Consider the following 17323-nt stretch of genomic DNA (forward strand, 5'->3'; position numbering starts at 1 on the left):
AACGGGGCGCGGCTGCTCCCCCCGACCCCTCCGGGGGGCTGTGGGAGCTCACCTGCGCTGCCACGAGGCCCATTGACCCAGCTCCATGCTCCTTCTCCTCTCCAGAGCTGAGTGCACGGCTACCTACGGCACGTGCCCTGTGGACAGCGTGTCCCCTGTGGACAGCGTGTCCCCTGTGCATGAGCCAGCCCCACAGAGGGCTCCGCGGCACCAGCCCCCATCTTCCTTTCTGTCACCCAGGTTCCCGGAAAGAAAGACAGGAGCCGGTCCAGGGCTCGGGTGCCTCGGCATCAACAATTAACGAGGGCAGCTGCCTCCGCTCGCCCAGCGCGCGCGGCACACCGGGCACTGCGCTCCCCGCTCAGTGTTCACGCCCACCTGCGGCGTGCCCTCCGCAGCGACCCCGTCATCACCGATGGGGATGCACAGGCATGAGACAGAGGCCCGGAAGGCGCGTGTGACAAAGCGGTGGTGCCAGGGCTGACCCGGCGCTGAGGCACTTTCTCTTCACACGGCTTGCACAAGGTCCTGAAACAGCAGGCTAATCTGCATTTTGTAGAATGAAAAGTCAACTACAAAAGTAGTCTAGTTTTTAAGTGGGTTATTCTTTCTTTTTTTTAAGTATCAATCTTTTTCTTAAAGATTTTATTTATTTACTTTTAGAGAGGGAAGGGAGGGAGAAAGAGAGAGAGAGAGAAACATCAATGTGCGGTTGCTGGGGGTCATGGCCTGCAACCCAGGCATGTACCCTGACTGGGAATCGAACCTGCGACACTTTGGTTCACAGCCTGCACTCAATCCACTGAGCTACGCCAGCCAGGTAAGTGGGTTATTCTTTACGATAAAAAAAAGCCCTTAAAAAAAAAAACAATTTCTTAGAAGTTCCATGTACTCCTCTGGAGGGTGAATGGCAACTTTCAGGCACCTGGAACTTAACACAACGTTGTTTAAATAGGTTTTGGTCCATCAGCAAACCGGGCAGAAACTGGGGCTAAACTGCCAAAGGTCCCGAAAGGCTCCTTCGCAACCCTACGGGACAGACTCTGAAGTCACACACCCCAAAGGTGGTCATGGTGAAAAGGCATGGCGGGGGGGACATCTGCAATTGAGGACTTTCAACATATGGGGGATTCCCCGCGCCGCCAGAATGTTTCAGCTGCATGTGGTGGTTTACCAAAACTAATTGTCCTAAGCGCCGGTGTGCTTGAGGGGCCACAGACAGGTCGGGGCATTCCGACCACTTAAGAAAGCCAACATAATTTACACTCACAATCGGTAATGAGAGACCAAACGTGCCACCGCCCGCGCCAGCCGCCACGAGCCCGGCAAGCGCACTGCAGACGCCGAGGCCCAGGGGGGCTGAGCAGCCTGCCCGAGCTCGCACAGGAGCACAGGCCGGACCCTCACTGGGCCTGACGTCGAGGCCGCAGGAATGGCTGCTGCTGAGCTCGGGAACACAGGCCCCACGTTCTGTGATGGTCGGTAAGCTGAACAGTTAACAGTTTTTTTCTGCATGTATGTTAGCTTCAATAGAAAAGTTTGAAAAATAAAGTAAATGAGGGGGGAACCCTGGCTGGTGTGGCTCAGAGAATTTAGTTCTGGCCTGCGAACCGAAGGGTCACTGGTTCAGTTCCCAGTCCGGGCACATGCCTGGGTTGCGGGCCAGGTCCCCAGTAGGGGTTGCTGGAGAGGCAACCACACATTGATGTTTCTCTCCCTCCCTTCCCTTCCTCTCTCTCTAAAAATAATTAAATAGAATATTTTAATAAACAAATAAGGAGGGGCAATGCAGGTTCTAGAGATAGATTGTCTGGGTTCAAATCCCAGCCTCTCCATTTTCTATGACCTTGAACGAGTTGCCTGGTTTTCCTGTGCCTCAGTTTCTGTGCAGTAAAGTGGGGCCGCCAGCAGAGCCTGTGTCCTCGGGCAGCTGAAAGACTGGGGGGCGTAGCCCACACAGGGCCTTCAGAACTGCTGCCAGGCAAGAGTTAAGCCCCAGAGGAGCTGGCTGGTGTTATTCTTTCCTGGGCACCGGATAGGCCCCGCCAGCTCAGGCCCACTATTTTAGCAACTCATTTGCATAAGCAAGCTCAGACACAGCCAGTCTGTCCGCACAGCCTGCTGCACAGCTTCCTCCGATCCCTAACGCGATCCCTAACGCCTCTCCTCTCACTTGCTGGGCAGCGCTGACCCGAGCTCTGGGCCTCCCCTTCCCCACCTGTAAAAGGAGCCGATCAGCCCTGCTGATCTACCTGAGCTCCTTCCAGCGCCACACTCCGGAATTCTAAACCCAAGCCCTAACCAAGTTTGCATCGTCCTAAAACAAACGTGAGCAGACAACACAGCCGTTTCCCTAAAATCCTCTGGCATCCATGTAAATGTCTGTTTTGATGACGAACCTTCTCCAAGGTCTCAGCGGTCCACCAGCAAGGACAGCATGCTGGGCAGGCAGGCATGCCCTGCACTGAGGCTGCGACAAGAAGGCTCTCAGAGGCTCCGACCCAGGTGGGAGACCCCCAAACCAGGTGCTCTGATAAATGGGGCCCTCGCTGTCACGGAGGCCTTTGGCAGGACACAAGCACAAGGAGGTGGAGGCACAAAAGACAGGAATTCACTTGCTGGACGGAGGGGTGGAGAAATGCAGGGGCGGAGAGGGAGAGACAGGGTGCCTGGTGGCGAGCGCTGGAGGCGGTCAGCAGAGGCAGGCGAGGCCGGGGCAGAAGGTGGAAACTGTCTCACCGCCCTGGAGCCAGCCGGGCTCCGGCCCGGGGAAGTGCTAGGACACTGGGGAGCAGACTGGGAATCCCACCTCTGCCTCTGCCTCTGCCCTGCTGGGTGCCTACCAGCCAGTGAGTTACGTTACCTCCCTAGTTTAGTTTCCGAAAGGGTGCATGCCCTCAATAACCCTGGGCCCGAATCCATGCCAGGTTCTCGCTAGGGCTGGGGATCATGTGGAGCCCTCAAACTCAAGGGACCTGGGGGCCTGGGGGCGTAGGGACACCGGGGATAGAGCAGGGGTAATAGGTTGGGAATTCGCACTCAACTGGAGACCCGGGCTGGTCCTACCCAGATAAACAGGGCAAGAGGAAGTGTTCCGAGACTGCTAGAGGGAGAGCTGGCCCAGGCCAAGCACCTCACAGTGCCCAGCGCTCAGACCTAACTGCGTGGCAACGCGCGCTCCCTAAAGGCGCCACGACAACAGCGAGGGGCCTCCGCGCCGCAGGCACTGGCCCCCAGGAACTCCTGCACAGACAACCGTCCAAAGCACAGCTGCCATTTCCACGTCGGTGAAAACAGTGCCCTGGGCAGCTTTAAGACAAACATGGTTTCACGTGCCCCAGCAAAGATCCTGCCACTAAAGTGCCCGGTGTGGGGTCTCGGGACTCGAGCGCGCAGGGCCAGTCATCTGCTTCATCACGGCCTCACCCCCTCGGCTTCCAGCCGCCGGCTCCTTCCTCCAGGCAGCTCCCTGCCCAGCGAGGACCGCCTGGGCAGTGTCCTCCCCACCCCTGACACACGCCGGCTGGAGCCTTCCAGCCTGGGTCTCCAAGGCGCAGGGGGTCCAGGGCCGGGGAACGCGAGTCCTGACCGAGGGGCAGACGGTGCGCGGAGGAGGACGTCTGGGCCCTAAGGTCAAGGATTCCAACAAGGAAGGGTGTCAGGAGCCCCGTGGGGAGGGGCGGCCCCCCACGGGGAGGCTCCAAGGGGTCGGGGACCCAGAGGTGGAAGGGTCCGGGCAGCCGGGAGGGGCAGGTCCCAGCGCGGAGCCGGCAGCCCCGCGCATCTGAAAGGACAAACTCTTCGCCAAGTTCCGGAAAAGAAGCGTGTCAGGGCGCGCGTCTCGCGGAGGGGCGGAGGGGCGGTGGAGCGCCGCCGGGGCCCCGCAGTGTTCCCCGAGCCCCACGGGCTCCCCGGCGCGGGACTAAGTGGAGATCGCGCGGCGAGAGGGCGTCGGACCGGGACCCGGACGCGCGCTGGCCCCCCACCCCGCCCGCCTGAGGCCGCCTCCCCGCTCGGGTCGACGCTGCAGCAGGTGGCAGCGCCGCCGCACGCCTGGGGCCCCTCCCGCCCTCCGGCCCCGCCCCCGCCGCAGGCCCTCAGTACCGGAGTTAGCTCAGCTCCGACGCCATCCCGGAGCTGGCGAGCAGGCACCCCAAGTCCCGCGGGACCCGCAACTTGAGCGGCGAGAACGCCGGGAGCGCGGCCGGCAGCGGGTCCGGCGAGCAGGTGCGCGCGAGCCGCCCGCGGCCAACGGCGGAGCACGCCCTCGCCCCGCCCCGCGCGCGCTCGCCCCGCCCCGCGCGCGCTCGCCCCGCCCCCTGCCGGCCGCGGCCGCCCTTCTGCCAAAGCTGCCGCCTCCCGCCGCACCGCCGCTGCAGCTCCTAGAACTCGACGCTCGCCCTGCAGCCCTTCCTGCGACCCGCTCCCCAGCCAGCCGAGGGCCCCGCCGCGGCGTCGCCGGCCCTCTACTCTCTCGGGGCCCAAGCGGAGCCGCGAGAGGTGCCTGAGGGGATCTTCGGGCCCGCACAGCCCCGGTAGACACCCGTCTGGGGCCTCCTTACCTGGTCGGCTCCACCCGCGGCCATCTTGGAAGTGGGAAGCTGCCGGGAGGGGGAAGGGGCTCGAGCGGGCAGGGACCAGGCGTGGGGAGCCGAGCGATGGAGCGCATCGATGGGTGCCCCTGCCTCTGGGCTGGTGTGCGGTGGTGGGGGGCGGAGGGGCCAGGTCCCCTCCTGGACGGAGACGGGAGGTCTGTGGGGGCGAATTGAGACTACCGGCCGGAGAGGCGGCCTCCCTGCCCGGCTTTAGTCTCTTAATCTGTAAAATGGGCTTTTCTGGTAGTTGTCCTTTACTAAGCCCTTACCCAGTACAAGCGCCTGGGGAGTCTTTGAAAATGCCAAAGCCCAGGCCGCTCCCCAGGCCAGTTTCTTGGAGAGTAATGTGCAGACACGTTTGGGGATCCCCTGGCCTAGGGTTCATGGGCATCGTTTTGCGCCAGCATTGCAGAAACGCCTGGACGGGGTCTGTGATTAAAGCCGTGTAGTGTATCGAGAGGCAGAGAAGCCTCTTGTCCAAGGTCCCCGGACCCGGACAGTAGCTGGGAGGGGTGGGAAGCTAGGTGCCCCCCGCAGACCACCCTCCAAAACCTCGCGAGGCCCTGGACGAGAAAGCTGTGGTTAGGCAGTAGCTGATCTGTTCTGGATGGAGGCTTCCTGAGGCAAACCCGGCCTGTCTTGTTTACTGCTGTGTGGCCTGCGTCTGGGAAGCAGTAGGCACTTAAATGTTTGTTAAATTGTCATTGTCTTCTGGAGGCATCACGTCTGGAGGGAGGACTCCGGTGGCTGGGAACCGGAAGGCCTGGGTGGCACACTGGGCTTTGATCCTGCCACCCAGGAGCCCCGGGCACTGTCACGGGCAGAATGACCAGAGAGGAAACCTCAGAGACCCGCCACTGAGGCTAAGGGAGGACGGGATAGCAGACTGGTCAGGGGCAGGAAGGGTAATCTCTCCAGCCCAGAGCGCCTCTGGAAGCGCGCAGTGGAAGATTACTTTGTCAGGGCCGTGGTCACGTGGGTTGGGCCAAAGAACCCTGACTTCTCCGGTCTCATGGCTCTGCAAACACGGTAGCACCTGTTAGTTATGGTGGCCAGGGGCGAGGACGTGAGGAAGGCACACTCTTAGCAGGGTACCTGAACTCCCTCGGACAGCTTGGTGCATACTAGGAGCTTTAGAAATGCTTCCATTTCTAGGTGGGAAAATGTTTTAAAATATTAAAAAATGAAGGGAAAATAATACTGGGTGTCCTTCAAGCCCTAACGTGACCTCCCCAGCTTATGTGAAGAAAACACTAATGGAAAAGTACAGGCTTGCTTCAGGCCTGAATCAGCCACCTAACACATCAGTTTTCATAAATCTGCTTGTACGCTGTCCGCTGCACTCCACAAACCCCTCCCAGCCCTCGTCCTGAGTCTTAGGGTTCTAAAACCCCACGGTGAGAAGGAGCCATCGTCCCGAGCCCAGAACCCAAAGAAGTTTGTGGTCCACAGGTTGTGGCGCCCTGTTTGCCCTTTCATCGCCCTCCCCCCCTCCTGTTGCCCTCCACCCCCTTCCCCGGGCCCGGAGCCCCTCCCTGGAGCCCATCAGTCGCTTACACCTGCAGTCACTTAGGCCCGCCCATGTGTGCCGCTGTGTCAGCGGCACCCAGACGCATCCCAGACGAGTCCTCGTCACAACTGAGTAACAAAATTAGGAATATAACGAACAAGGTCGGCTGTGTGGCTGTGTGGCCCTGCACACGCACACCACTTCTCAGAAGCTCAGTGCCTCCCTCCCTCCCTCCCTCCCTGATACCAAGACAGGTGTCAACAGGGCAGCGTGGAAGAAAGCCAGAGACACAGGGACAGGAAAGTGTCCAAACGCCCAGACCGCCACCATGAAGGAACCTCTGAGCTTGGCTGCAAGAAGCAGCAGACAGACCCTCACACCAGAGCCGTCCACTTGCACTTCACCTGGCTGTAACACGCACAGTTACTGTCTCCTGCCTGCACTCAGTGAACACCCGTGACCGTGGGAGGCAGGGCTCCTGAAGGTGGCTCATTCGTGACAGGGAGAGGGCAGGGCCCAGCAAAGGAGGGAGCAGAGAACGGCAGCCCTCAGAATCCCTGCGGCCCCAAACACTCGTGGAGTCACCCCCGACTCCAGCTGACTGACGTCACCACGGTGTTACCTACAGCAGCGAGAGGGGCGGGATGTGGAAGGGCGGCCGTGAGGGAAGGTGAGCCTGGGGCGGCTGTCTTAGAAACCCTTAAAGGAGGTGTTCTATAGCACAGAGGAAACGCTTAAACTACAGTGATACTGAATTTTAAGTAAAGGATAAAAATCAAAGAAGGTAGGAGGCACGCCCCCTGCCCCGCCCCTAGCTGCACGGGGACTGCAGGTCCAAGGCCATCCAGGTCCCTTCCTCGGGTGGGGTTCCTTAAACCTGTCGGGGACAAGTCTGCTTTAAGAGACACCAAGTGGAAGTTAGAAGATGGGGAGCGGCGCGGTGCCCAGAAGTGCCCGGCAATCCGGGACAAAAATAAACACGATCGATGCCCCCCAAATACAGGGTGGTAGTGTGGGTGAGCAGGAAAGATGGCCTTTGTCAGGTCGTGCGTGCCCGCACGGGAGGAGACAGGAGAGCGTGCGCGGCCCATGCTCGCGAACTCCCGAAGCACCGCGTGGCGGGTCAGGCTGCAGCAGCCGGCCAGCGGGCTTCTCTCTCAGCAGCTTCTGAACAGGCTCCGCGTGGACAAGGTCTGCAGCGGCCACGTGCAGGTGGTGGCTGCAGCGTGGAGAGCGTCGATGGCCCACCTGGTGCCTTCAGCTGCTGTCCAGATGCGGGGCTGGCCAGAATGACCTCGGGGAACAGTGTCGGGGGCCCCGAAGGGAATGGGGGACGGAGGCTTGTCCGTCCCTTACCGTGCCAGCGCAGCCCGGTTACGGTCCAGAAAGCAAGGAGTTTGATGCAAAAGCACAGCGTGGGTCCAAAGGCCACAGGCGGTGCAGGCCACCTAACGGAAGGAGACAGAGAGGCTTCCAAGGACTGGCGCTCTCAGCGAGTGGGGAACAGCGTGCCTGCGCCACGGGCGGAGGCGGGTGGGGGGGGGGAGCAGGTGGCGAGAAAGCCCAGGCTGCGGGGCGAGAGAGCCGGGTCCACGGGGAAGCCCGAGAAAGAGGTTAAACAGTGGGGCCGCCCAGCACGTCTCTCGCCCAGAAGGCTGGGTAGCCCAGGTGAAGGCAAGCTTCCTGGGAACTCGGGAACGGGCTGCTGAGAGCGAATACACCAAACCACAGTTTTCTGTGAAGATCTGTCAGGGAAAGACTAGCTAAATTGCCTTGGCTGGTGTGGCTCAGTAGATTGAGTGCCAGCCTGTAAACCAAAGGGTCGCCGGTTCGATTCCCAGTCGGGGCACACGCCTGGGTTCCAGGCCAGGTCCTCAGTGCAGGATGCATGAGAGGCAACCGCACACTGATGTTTCTCTCCCTCTCTTTACCCCTCCCTTCCGCTCTCTCTAAAAATAAATAAGATCTTTAAAAAAAAAACTAATAAACTTATTGACCAAGTCAAATACACACACACACACACACACACACACACGGAATTCGCATCATCCACAGGAAAAAAAAAAGGAAGAAAACACCAAAGGGAATATCGGTATCAGAACACGCGGGATTACCTTCTGCCCCCGTGTATTTTGAGACAGACTCCCCAGAAGGAACATGCGCCTTATTTACAATGAAGATGTGCCGAGATCCTCACGGATGGGTGAGTCACCGACTTTGAAGTCACGGTGGCTTGGGGCCGTGAGATGAGGGCCCGAGCCCCGGGCCTCCTCACCGAAGCTCGGAGAGAAGCGAGGCACACGCTGTGCCCACCGCGTGAAAGGGAGGCTCGAGCCCCGGGAGGCTGGAGCGGCGATGGGCGGGGCGGGGCGGGGGCCCACCCTTGCTGCAGGGGTGGGGGCCGCAGGCTGTGTGGCCCACCTTTGTGAGGCCTCTCGCTGCCGGGGGGCCCCGTGATGCTGTATCATGGCCCCGTCTCACCAGGAGCCCTTGGATCCAGGTGGGTCTGGCCCCAAATCAGGGGCCCCTTGCTCCCAGAGCAGCCGAGACTGGAAGAGGCACCTTGCAACGAGGCCGGGGCAGGGCCCCCTGTGGCCTGCGGCTCCCGGACCGTTCCCAGGTGCCCAGCAGGGGAGGCCCAAGGGCTCCAGGTGTGAAGGAGCAGAAGGCGCTGGGGGTGGGGCTCCCTGTTCTGGCACACGGCAGTGGAATTTTCCAAACAGCCTTATTTTTTCACCCAGTTGCCTGCTGCTGCCGTCAGAAAGTGAAGCCCCATTTAGAGGCCGCAGCAACAGGCCTCACGGGGGAGGGGGAGCTGGGTGAGGTGTGTGCATAGGGCACAGGTGGGCGGGGGTGCCCAGCTCCCTCCTGCACCAGGTGACCCACTGTGGGGACCGCCCCTCCACGTGTGAGGCTCCGTCACTGGCCCGAGGTCTCTCCAGGCTCACGGAACTCCCTACTGCCCCCGGGGCATTCTGAACGCCCTCTCGTCCCTGCCTTCGCACCTGTCCACCCCCTACCCCACTATGGGGACCTCCAGGAGCCCCTCCCTCCTTCAGTTCCTCGTTCCCTCCGGGGGCGGCTCAGAACACCGCCCCAGGTGCTCCGGCCCTCAGAATGCCTTGCCCCACTCTGTGCCACCTCTGTACCCCCATGCTGCCACTGGGCTCCAGCAGCCTCTGGGCCACCCCCCCAGACACCTCCTGGTCTTGTAGGGTCTCTGTGCTGTCCCCAGGCCCCTAGCAGCCACCCTGGGGCCCGCTCAGAGGAGCAAGTGACAGCAGAGCCTCACTGAGCCCTGCACATGTGGGGTGTGGGTACGCCCCTCACACCCTCGCCAGGTGGCAGAGGGGAAGCTGGGGGAAGGGGAGTGGAGTCGGTCAGGGGAGCCTTCCTGCCCAAGGCCACAGAGCAGCTAAGTCCACAGGCAGAATTTGAACCCAGGCCTTCTAGCAGTCTCACACACACACACACACACACACACACACACGGCTGGCCCCAGCCCCCTCCCGTCTACAGAAACGGGCTTCCCAGTACCCCCCTCCCATGCCCACCCTGCCTCCCTCCGCCAGCTGGCAGGGCGGGTGCCCCCAGCTCCCTCAGAAACAACCCCCAAGGCTCCTCCTCGCCACATGCCCACCCCCAGTGCCCACACCTGGCAGGGCTGGTTACTCCCCCTTGTACACCCCCCCCCAGGCCCCCTGCAGCCGGCATGAGGCTGGGGGCCCAGCTCCGTCAAGGGGAGGCGGCAGCAAAGCGGAGGACCCCCCACTCCCTGATGGCTGGCCAGGGAGGGGGCTCAGTAGCAAGCCCCTGCTATGTGGCCATGACTGAGCCTTCCTCTTCACTTGCGGGGGACAGAGGGACCGCCTCTAAACTCCAAACATGGGCTGAGAACCACGGGGGGTGAAGGGTGCTGTCTGGAGCCACGTGGGAGCCGGTTTCCCCCCTCCCGGTGTGTCACCCCTTCCCAGGCCCCCCGGACGTGGCCTCCTGGGGTCCCGGTCGGGGCCCATCTGTCCGCCCCATTGGGCGGCGGCCAGCAGGTGCTCGGGACAGTTTGAGGACGGCTGTCTGTCCCGGGCTGCAGGGCCCCACTGCGGGGCTCCTCCTGCTGCCCCCCTCCCTCACAGGGCCGGGGGCCCATTCCTGGGGGCTGTGCGCTGGTCTCCCCCGCTGACTCGCAGCTGTGAGTGAGGGGAGCCAGCACGGCCGAGGAGGAAACCACAGTGCCAAGGCCGGTCTGCAGGGTCACAGGCTGGCGAGGGGCCCTGGTGCACGTGTCTTCCCGAGGAGACGTGTAACCAGTTCTGCGAGCGTGCCGCACCCCCACTGAGCGTGCAGAACCGACGACTGGGCCTCCCCCCGCCCCCCCGCCCCCCCCCCGCCCCGCCGCCCAGCCCAGAGATGCCAGGCAGCCCTGGGGGTCAGGGCAGAGGCTCCCCCCACCCCCGCCCCAGAGCCGGCTGACTCTCCCAGATCCCTGGAGCAGGGTGGGCGGGGCTGCGGGCAGGAGTATCTGGGGGCGAGAGAAGGAAGAGCCTCCTGACGAAGAGGGCCGCTGGGCTGGGCTCGCAGGGGCATCCGCCTCTCCTTCCCGGGCCTAAACAGATGAGGCCGTAGCTCAGGCAGGCCGGGGCGGACCTCCGGAGTGCGTGGAGGAGGGGACTGTGGTCTCTTTCTTTGCGGAAAACCAGAGCCCAGGGAGGTTTCCTGATACAGAACAGTAAAATGTATCACTAGTATCAAGTTCAGGACCCAGCACACAGTAGGCTCTTGAAGCGCGTTTGCTGAGTGAATCGATGGATGTTCACAAACCCCGTGTCTGACCAAGGCCTTTCCCCCCCATTATCCGTTTAACACCAGCTCCTCCGTCCCCTGAAACCCCGGCCTGCTGTCCCATTTCCGCCGTGAGGGCCCGTGAGCTCAGCGGGCCGCCAGGTGCTGCAGCACGCCCGCCCGCCCCCCAGCCCCCCGCCCCAGGGGCAGGGCCACCGGGTGCGGGTGAGGCGGCTGTGGGAGGACCACCTCGGTTCGGGGTGAGGAAGTCACCTGGAACCCCAGGCCTCCCCACTTCCAACCCGGCTTGGGAAGGGGAGGTGCGGGGGAGGGGGGGCGGTGCTGGGGCTGGGAAAGCAGGAGAGGCGGGGACGTGAGGGGCCGGGAAGGATCCCCCGACCACACGGAAGGGGGTGGGCTCGCCTGGCATCGCTGGTGGGGCTTGACGGGGGGAGTGGAGGCCGCCCCCAGGACCGAACTCGGGCAAACACAGGGTCCAAGGGTGGGCATGGAGACAGGTGTGGGCTACTCTGTGTGGGGGCGCTCAGAGCAGGTACGGGGACCGAGGCCCCACAGCCCAGGGCTGCAGCTGCGAGTCCACCCAGCGGGTCCCAGGCCTAGGCCCATGTCGGGGCCCCGGGCCAGAGCCCACTGAGCTGGGCGGCTCCGGTGCCAGTGGCTTGCAGCTCGTAGTGCGACACTGTGGCCTGCAGGAGCTGGGGCCTGAGCAGACACCGCGGGCGCTCCCGGTGCCCCCACAGACGGAGGAGAGGAGCTGACCAGCCAGAGGGGGCCAGGACCTGCAGAGGCCCTCGGCCAGCCCGGGGCTGCGGGGCCACAGCCCCCCAGCACAGGGTCCTCCGGTGGCGCTCCGCTTCAGCAGGGGCGGAGGGTGGGGCGTGGAGAGCTCCAGCAGCCGGCACCCGGGCTGGCCCGGCTGGGCTGTGACCAGTGCCGGCAGCTCCGGCTCCTCTGGAGGCTCTCCCCTCCGCCCAGGGGTCCGGAGATAGAGGGCAAGGAGCGGCGAGGGAGTGGCCACCGTGGCCCGGGGGGCGACCAGCCCACAGCAGGCCCAGCTCACTGCTGGGCGGGGGCGGGGTCCCTGCACGGGCCCCTCTGCAGTGGGAGTCCCCGAGGCGATGGGCACGGGGCAGATGGTGTGGGGAGGCGTGGGGACAGGGGAGCGTGGGCAGAGCGGCAGGGGAAGGGCTTGTCCTCATGCAGCGCCAGGCGGGTGAGGCAAGGGAAGCTCTGCTGACCCCTCACCGACTGGCCCGGCCGGGGGAGGGAGCAGGCGGCGTGCAGCTCCGGTCGGGAAGAGAGTGGCCAGGCCACGGCCACACGGTGACGGGGGAGGGGGACAAGGGGGCTGGGGGAGGCCTGAGCTCTAGGTGGGCCTGCCACCTAGCTTCCAGCACGCACCCAGGGGTGCCGAGGCCCAGCACCCCGTGGAGCCCTGCCGTCTGGAAGCGGGGCGGGGGTGGGGGGGGCAGCGCCGTCCCCGTCTGACCGTGCAGGCTGGGCCTCGGGGAAGCCGGGCCAGCTGGGCTAGCAGGCCGGAGGGCGGGCCTCTTGCAGCCCCCGCAGGAGGCCCCCCCTGCCCTGGGGCCCCCAAAGGGCGCCCTGGACTGTGGGCTGCACAGGCCCCATGCCCGCCCCTCAACCCCCTGCTACACAGTCCTACTGCCACCCCGGCCGCTGCCTTGGACCCCAGCCAGCACCGGGAGGGGTGGAGTGACCGCACTTCGGGGTGAGAGGGCTGGACTGAGACGGCCACATGATGGCCGCCTGACCACGGTCAGTCAGCACCCATGGGGGCAGGCTCTGCAGGACCTGACCCCGACAGACCGGGGGGCCTTTGCTACCACCCACGGAGGGCGGGGAGTGGAGGAAGCGAGGGGCGGCCTACAGATGTGATTTTCTGAGAATTACTGGACTGGGGTGTGGCAACTTCTCCCTTGCGTTTCCGGCTTCGTCACTTCCTGTCCAGAGACCACAGGGAGGCGGGGGGGGGGGGGGGGGGGGGGGGAGGTCATGTCTCGAGGCTTCGGGCTCTGGCGTCCGTGTGGCTGTGCTGCTCTGCCTGTGCGGCCCGCCCTCCGAGAGGTCCCATCGGGTCTCCGTTCACGCCCGAGGACCCCAGGCCTGGCGAGGAAGGGCCCCGCCCCAGGGCGCAGGGCCCCAGGGTGGCAGAGCCAGGACTGGCACCCAGGTGTCCTGACTCGGTCCAACTCCTGCAGCTGACACCCTCACAACACGCAACTCTCTCAGCCACGGGAAAAAGACTGCCTCGCTGCGGTCACCAACAGCCCCTGCGCTCGCTTTTCAGGCTCGGGGGTCTTGGCCGGATGGAGGTGTGGGGGCTGTCTGGTGGACTCGGTGCTTACGGTGCCCAGTTCAAACCCTGGCTCCGCCGGTCCCTGGGTGGGGGATTACCACGCGCTTCACTTCCCCCTGTGCCTCCGCTGTCCCGTCTGGGAAACGGGGTACTTGTACCCACCTCGTAGGCTGTGGCTTGATGCTGAGTGACGCGCAGCAACGATGAGCCCGTGCTGGCCGGGATTAGTGCTGGCGCACACGGCACCGACACCGCCCACGCGGCAGGTGCTGCTGCCGCTGCCGGCTGCTGCAGTTACGTGAGGCAACGGGCCGGCCATGTCACCAGCTGCCCGCCCGCCCCAGCGAGGCCCTCTGCTGGCTGCTTTCCAGGGAGACCAGGGCCGGGTCCTCCTTCCCGTTCCTGGAGGGCAGTGCAGACACAGGCCCGCTGGGCGCTGTCCCAGCACCAAGGCCGCGTGCCCAGAGCCTGCAGGGAGGCAGGTGCAGGGAGGCAGGTGCAGGGGGGCGGCCGCAGCGCACACCGCAGCAGCAGTGGCCTGAGCGCTGTGGCCGCTTCATGTAAAGGGGACTTCACGCCCCACAGTGGCACAAACAGCCCTCAGCTGTGACGTCGGCAATGCTGGGGGCAGTAACAGGCCGGGCACCCCGCCCCGCCCTTGCAGGTGGGGTGCCCGTCAGGCAGTTGTGCTGACGGCACTTCGAGAACCGTGGCACAGGCGGCTCCAGGCCGGGGTGGCCGCGGGGCACACAGCCACGCGGGGAGGCAAACCCGCAGCAAAGGCGCCTCCTGTCGGCCGATGGCCACACCGGTGCAGGGGCCACCCTCGGGTCCCTCCCTCCGCGTGGTGCTCGCCGACGCAGGGGCCGCCGCCTCGGGGCGAAGGCAGTGGGGACGGCCCTTCCTCGGCACTTCTTTAAAAAGGCACCGGTGTCCTTTCACGGCCAACAGGACCACGTGCGCGTGCACAGTGCACACAGACAGCCCCTCTCGGACAGGACTAAGCCCTGTCTGCCCCGGGGACGAAATGCTGTGCTCTTTGCGGGACGGAGGGAGCAGCCGGGGGGTTAGGCAGGGAAGGGAGGGGGGACCCACCTCTCGGCAGCCCCTCCCCTGAGCCCGGCTGGCCAGCCAGGAGGGGAGGCCTTCCCTTGGGAGGGTGTGACCCGGCACCTGCTCTCTCCCACAGGTGCACGTGGTCGGGGGTGGGGGTGGTAGGTGCTGTGGGAAAGAAAGACAGCCAGCTGCTTTTCAAACTTTTATTTTGGTGTTAACTCCACAAGAAAACAAAAAATCGGTTACTCCGGTGTACGTGAAATCAGAACAACACAACCACGGGAAGAACCTCAGGCCGGGCGCGGACACGGACACGTCGGTGCTGCGGGCCTGCAACGCGCTCCGCACCACGGTGCGTGCGTCTCGGCGGTCTGCCCACGCTGTGAACAACGCTCCATCTCCGGGATCATCCGTCCACAAAACTAAAAACACTTTCAACTCAGTCGCTGAAAGCCTCTGAGCTTCAGCCACTTGGCTACGAAAACAAATAAATACACGACCCGCGAAGCCCCGCGCCCTGGGCGCCCCCCGCCCCACAGACGGCACGGGCATGTCCCATCGGTGCGGCGGGAGGGCTGCGCCCCGCCGCCTGCCGCCCCTCCGCCCGCGGCCAGCCGAGCTCCAGGTGGCGTCGGCAATCTCCTGATTTGGTCTCCGCTACACAAGCAACGATTCTAGGACAATCGTCATTGTAGTGATCTTAACAATTTACAACGTCCAATTCTTTTTTGCCTTTGCTGTTAAATTGTATTTCAGTGCAGATGCTAATGAATTTTTTAGGAAGCTCTGGAAGAAAGAAAATACATAAAACCTTATAAAATCTGTAAATAAATAACAGCAACAAAAAACCCTGCACGCGCACACGCACACGCAAACCCACTTTAAAGTGTCAGAAGACGTGCTGTGCGGGGGCGAGCCCCGCAGCCGCCCGTGCTTCCCGGGGAGGACGCACGGAGCCGGGGCGACCGCACAGCCCCCGGGGGAGTTTTCTGTGTCGCCGACGAAGGGAAAGGCAGCGAGACCCGGAGCTCACAGCCAGGCACGAGCTCCTCGGGCAGCTCCACGCCCAGCCGGTGGACTGTCGCGTGTGGGCCGCCCACGGGACCCGTGGCGCGGCCGCCTCGTCCACATCGGACTTTCCTGCCGTTCCTCACGTTACAGACATGCGAAACTGACTTCACACATTAGGGTTTTTTTTTTTTTAATGAGCTGGTTAAAAAAGAAAAGCAATTCCACACGGTCAGGTTTTGCAAACACCGCTCCCACCTTCTGCCTGAGGCACGGCAGCGAGAGGCTCGGGGCGGGGCCGCAGGAGCAACAGGCCTGGCACTGAGCCCGGGCTCCCGCGCAGGGGGGGCCCGAGCCCCTGGGGTGACCACTCAAGTGTGGGAGAAATGGATACTCGACCCGACCCCAGCCCGCTGCACACAGAACTCTGCCAGAACATTCTCGCAAACACGAAGGAGGTCTAACTACACTAAGTCACAACCAAGGGAGGTACTGGCTGCAGCCGCCAAGGTTTCTTTGGGGGATGGGGTGGCCTTTATTGCATGTCAAACGTTTAGGATTTTGAGTCCTAGAGGTTTCAGTCCAATGTATGCTCTGAGAAAACCATAACTGGCAATGAAGACCCCCACCGAGTGTGGTGAGAGCGCCACAGGGAGCCCCGGCGGGAGCTCGGCGCACCGGCAGCGGCACCCCGGGGCAGGCCAGGGGCCTCTCACCTCACTGCACCTCGCGAGCCAGCCCGCACCCCAAGCCCTGGGCTTCTGCAGTCAGCAGCCAAGTCACAAACCCTAGCACCTTCCGCGGTATCTGGGGGGACCCTGCAGGGGGAGACAGCACTCGGTAAGTCTCTAAAAGCGTGCCCCGGTGGTCGCTACTTCGACGTGCATGGGATGGGATCTCAGTGAGCGAGGGCCGTGGCGGGGTCGCCCGCGCCTCCCTCTCGCCTCCGGGAGGCGCCGATCCGCCGCGGGGGCGTGTTTCCGTCCCGGTGCTTAAAGAATAAAGCCTACGTGCTCCGAAGCTCAGGTCTCCGGGGAGCGGGAGGGCCGCGGGCGGATGGATGCACAGGGAGAGCGGCACTCCTGAGGCGGGCACGTGCGCACCCACCCTTGACTGGACAACACAGTCTAGTCTAGTTCAAAGAGCCAAGGATTTAACAGCTTGGAAAAAAATCTTCAACAGGCTAGCTGTTCTCAACTCTAAAGTAAGCAAGAAGAGAAAGGTAATTACTGATCTGACTCAGTTAACTGAGAAGAAACCTAAGTTGTTGTTTCAGATTAACGGGCCTCACGAAAGGGCGATTCTCCATCACATTCCGTTTCTAAGAAACGCCGCGTGCCACTGGCAGGGTCAGAGGTGAGTTCGGGAGAAGAGCTCCTCTTCGCCGGGGCCCGCCCACTCGCCCGCGCCGCCGTCCGAGCCCGCGCCCGCGGCCCCCGAGCCGGAGCCGGCGCCGGAGTGCAGCTTCCTGCCGGGGCCCGGCGCCTCCGCTCCGGCCGCGCTCGCTCCCGTGCACCTCGCTTCATAAACAGAAGACACCTAAGATGAGAGAGCAAGTTTCAACACATCAAAAGCCAGACTTTTTCGAAAGGGCTGTGCGCCCACATACCCACCAGACGTTTCCCCGCAGAGAGCGGGAACCGCGAGGAGTTTCGCTGTCACCCAGTCTCCGAGCCCGCCCACCTCCCCTCCCCCCACCTCCCCTCCCGGCACAGGCAGGCCCGGGCCGGACACGCGGACGCCACACAGGGCCGCCGGCCCTGGGCCCGCATGCATGCCGGGGCAGACCGGACCAGCCGGCAAACTGGCACTCGGCCAGAGCGCGAGGCACTGCGACGGGAGCCCAGGAGGGCGGTTCTTCGAGGACAGGCGCCCCCCCACCTGAGGCCGAGGCGCAGCCAGAGCCTGCCTGGGACCCGGGGCGGCGCTCCTGCACTGGGGCCCTGTGGGTGCCGGCACTTGTAGGAGAAAACTGTTGTGTGTGTGGGACTGCCTCCCATGCAGCACACGGGCAGTGTCCCTGCTCCCAGGACCCCC

At 63.6% G+C, this 17323-nt stretch overlaps 2 protein-coding genes across 8 annotated transcripts in view; both read right to left on the reverse strand.

Moving 5' to 3' along the window:
• Positions 1-4602, reverse strand: part of LOC114492888 (TBC1 domain family member 14) — a 69148-nt gene extending 64546 nt beyond the window's left edge. Inside the window, exon 1 of one of the 4 annotated variants that reach the window (XM_036018571.1) lies at positions 4105-4261. The gene's annotated coding sequence lies outside the window, so the exon portion shown is untranslated. Of the gene's footprint in view, positions 1-4104; positions 4262-4562 lie in introns of those variants that run through there. The other 3 variants (XM_036018568.1, XM_036018561.1, XM_028507504.2) reach the window with 3 other exon arrangements.
• Positions 4603-14470: 9868 nt separating this feature from the next.
• The window catches only part of KIAA0232 (KIAA0232 ortholog), a 63193-nt gene continuing 60340 nt past the window's right edge, over positions 14471-17323 (reverse strand). For 2 of the 4 annotated variants that reach the window (XM_028507503.2, XM_036018541.1), the window contains one exon: positions 14471-16825. In XM_028507503.2, coding sequence (XP_028363304.1) covers positions 16637-16825 — 189 coding nt within the window. In that variant the 3' untranslated portion in view covers positions 14471-16636. The remainder of the gene's footprint in view (positions 16826-17323) is intronic. The other 2 variants (XM_036018555.1, XM_036018549.1) reach the window with 1 other exon arrangement.

Source organism: Phyllostomus discolor, chromosome 1, assembly GCF_004126475.2.
Source record: "Phyllostomus discolor isolate MPI-MPIP mPhyDis1 chromosome 1, mPhyDis1.pri.v3, whole genome shotgun sequence".
Taxonomy (NCBI): domain Eukaryota; kingdom Metazoa; phylum Chordata; class Mammalia; order Chiroptera; family Phyllostomidae; genus Phyllostomus; species Phyllostomus discolor.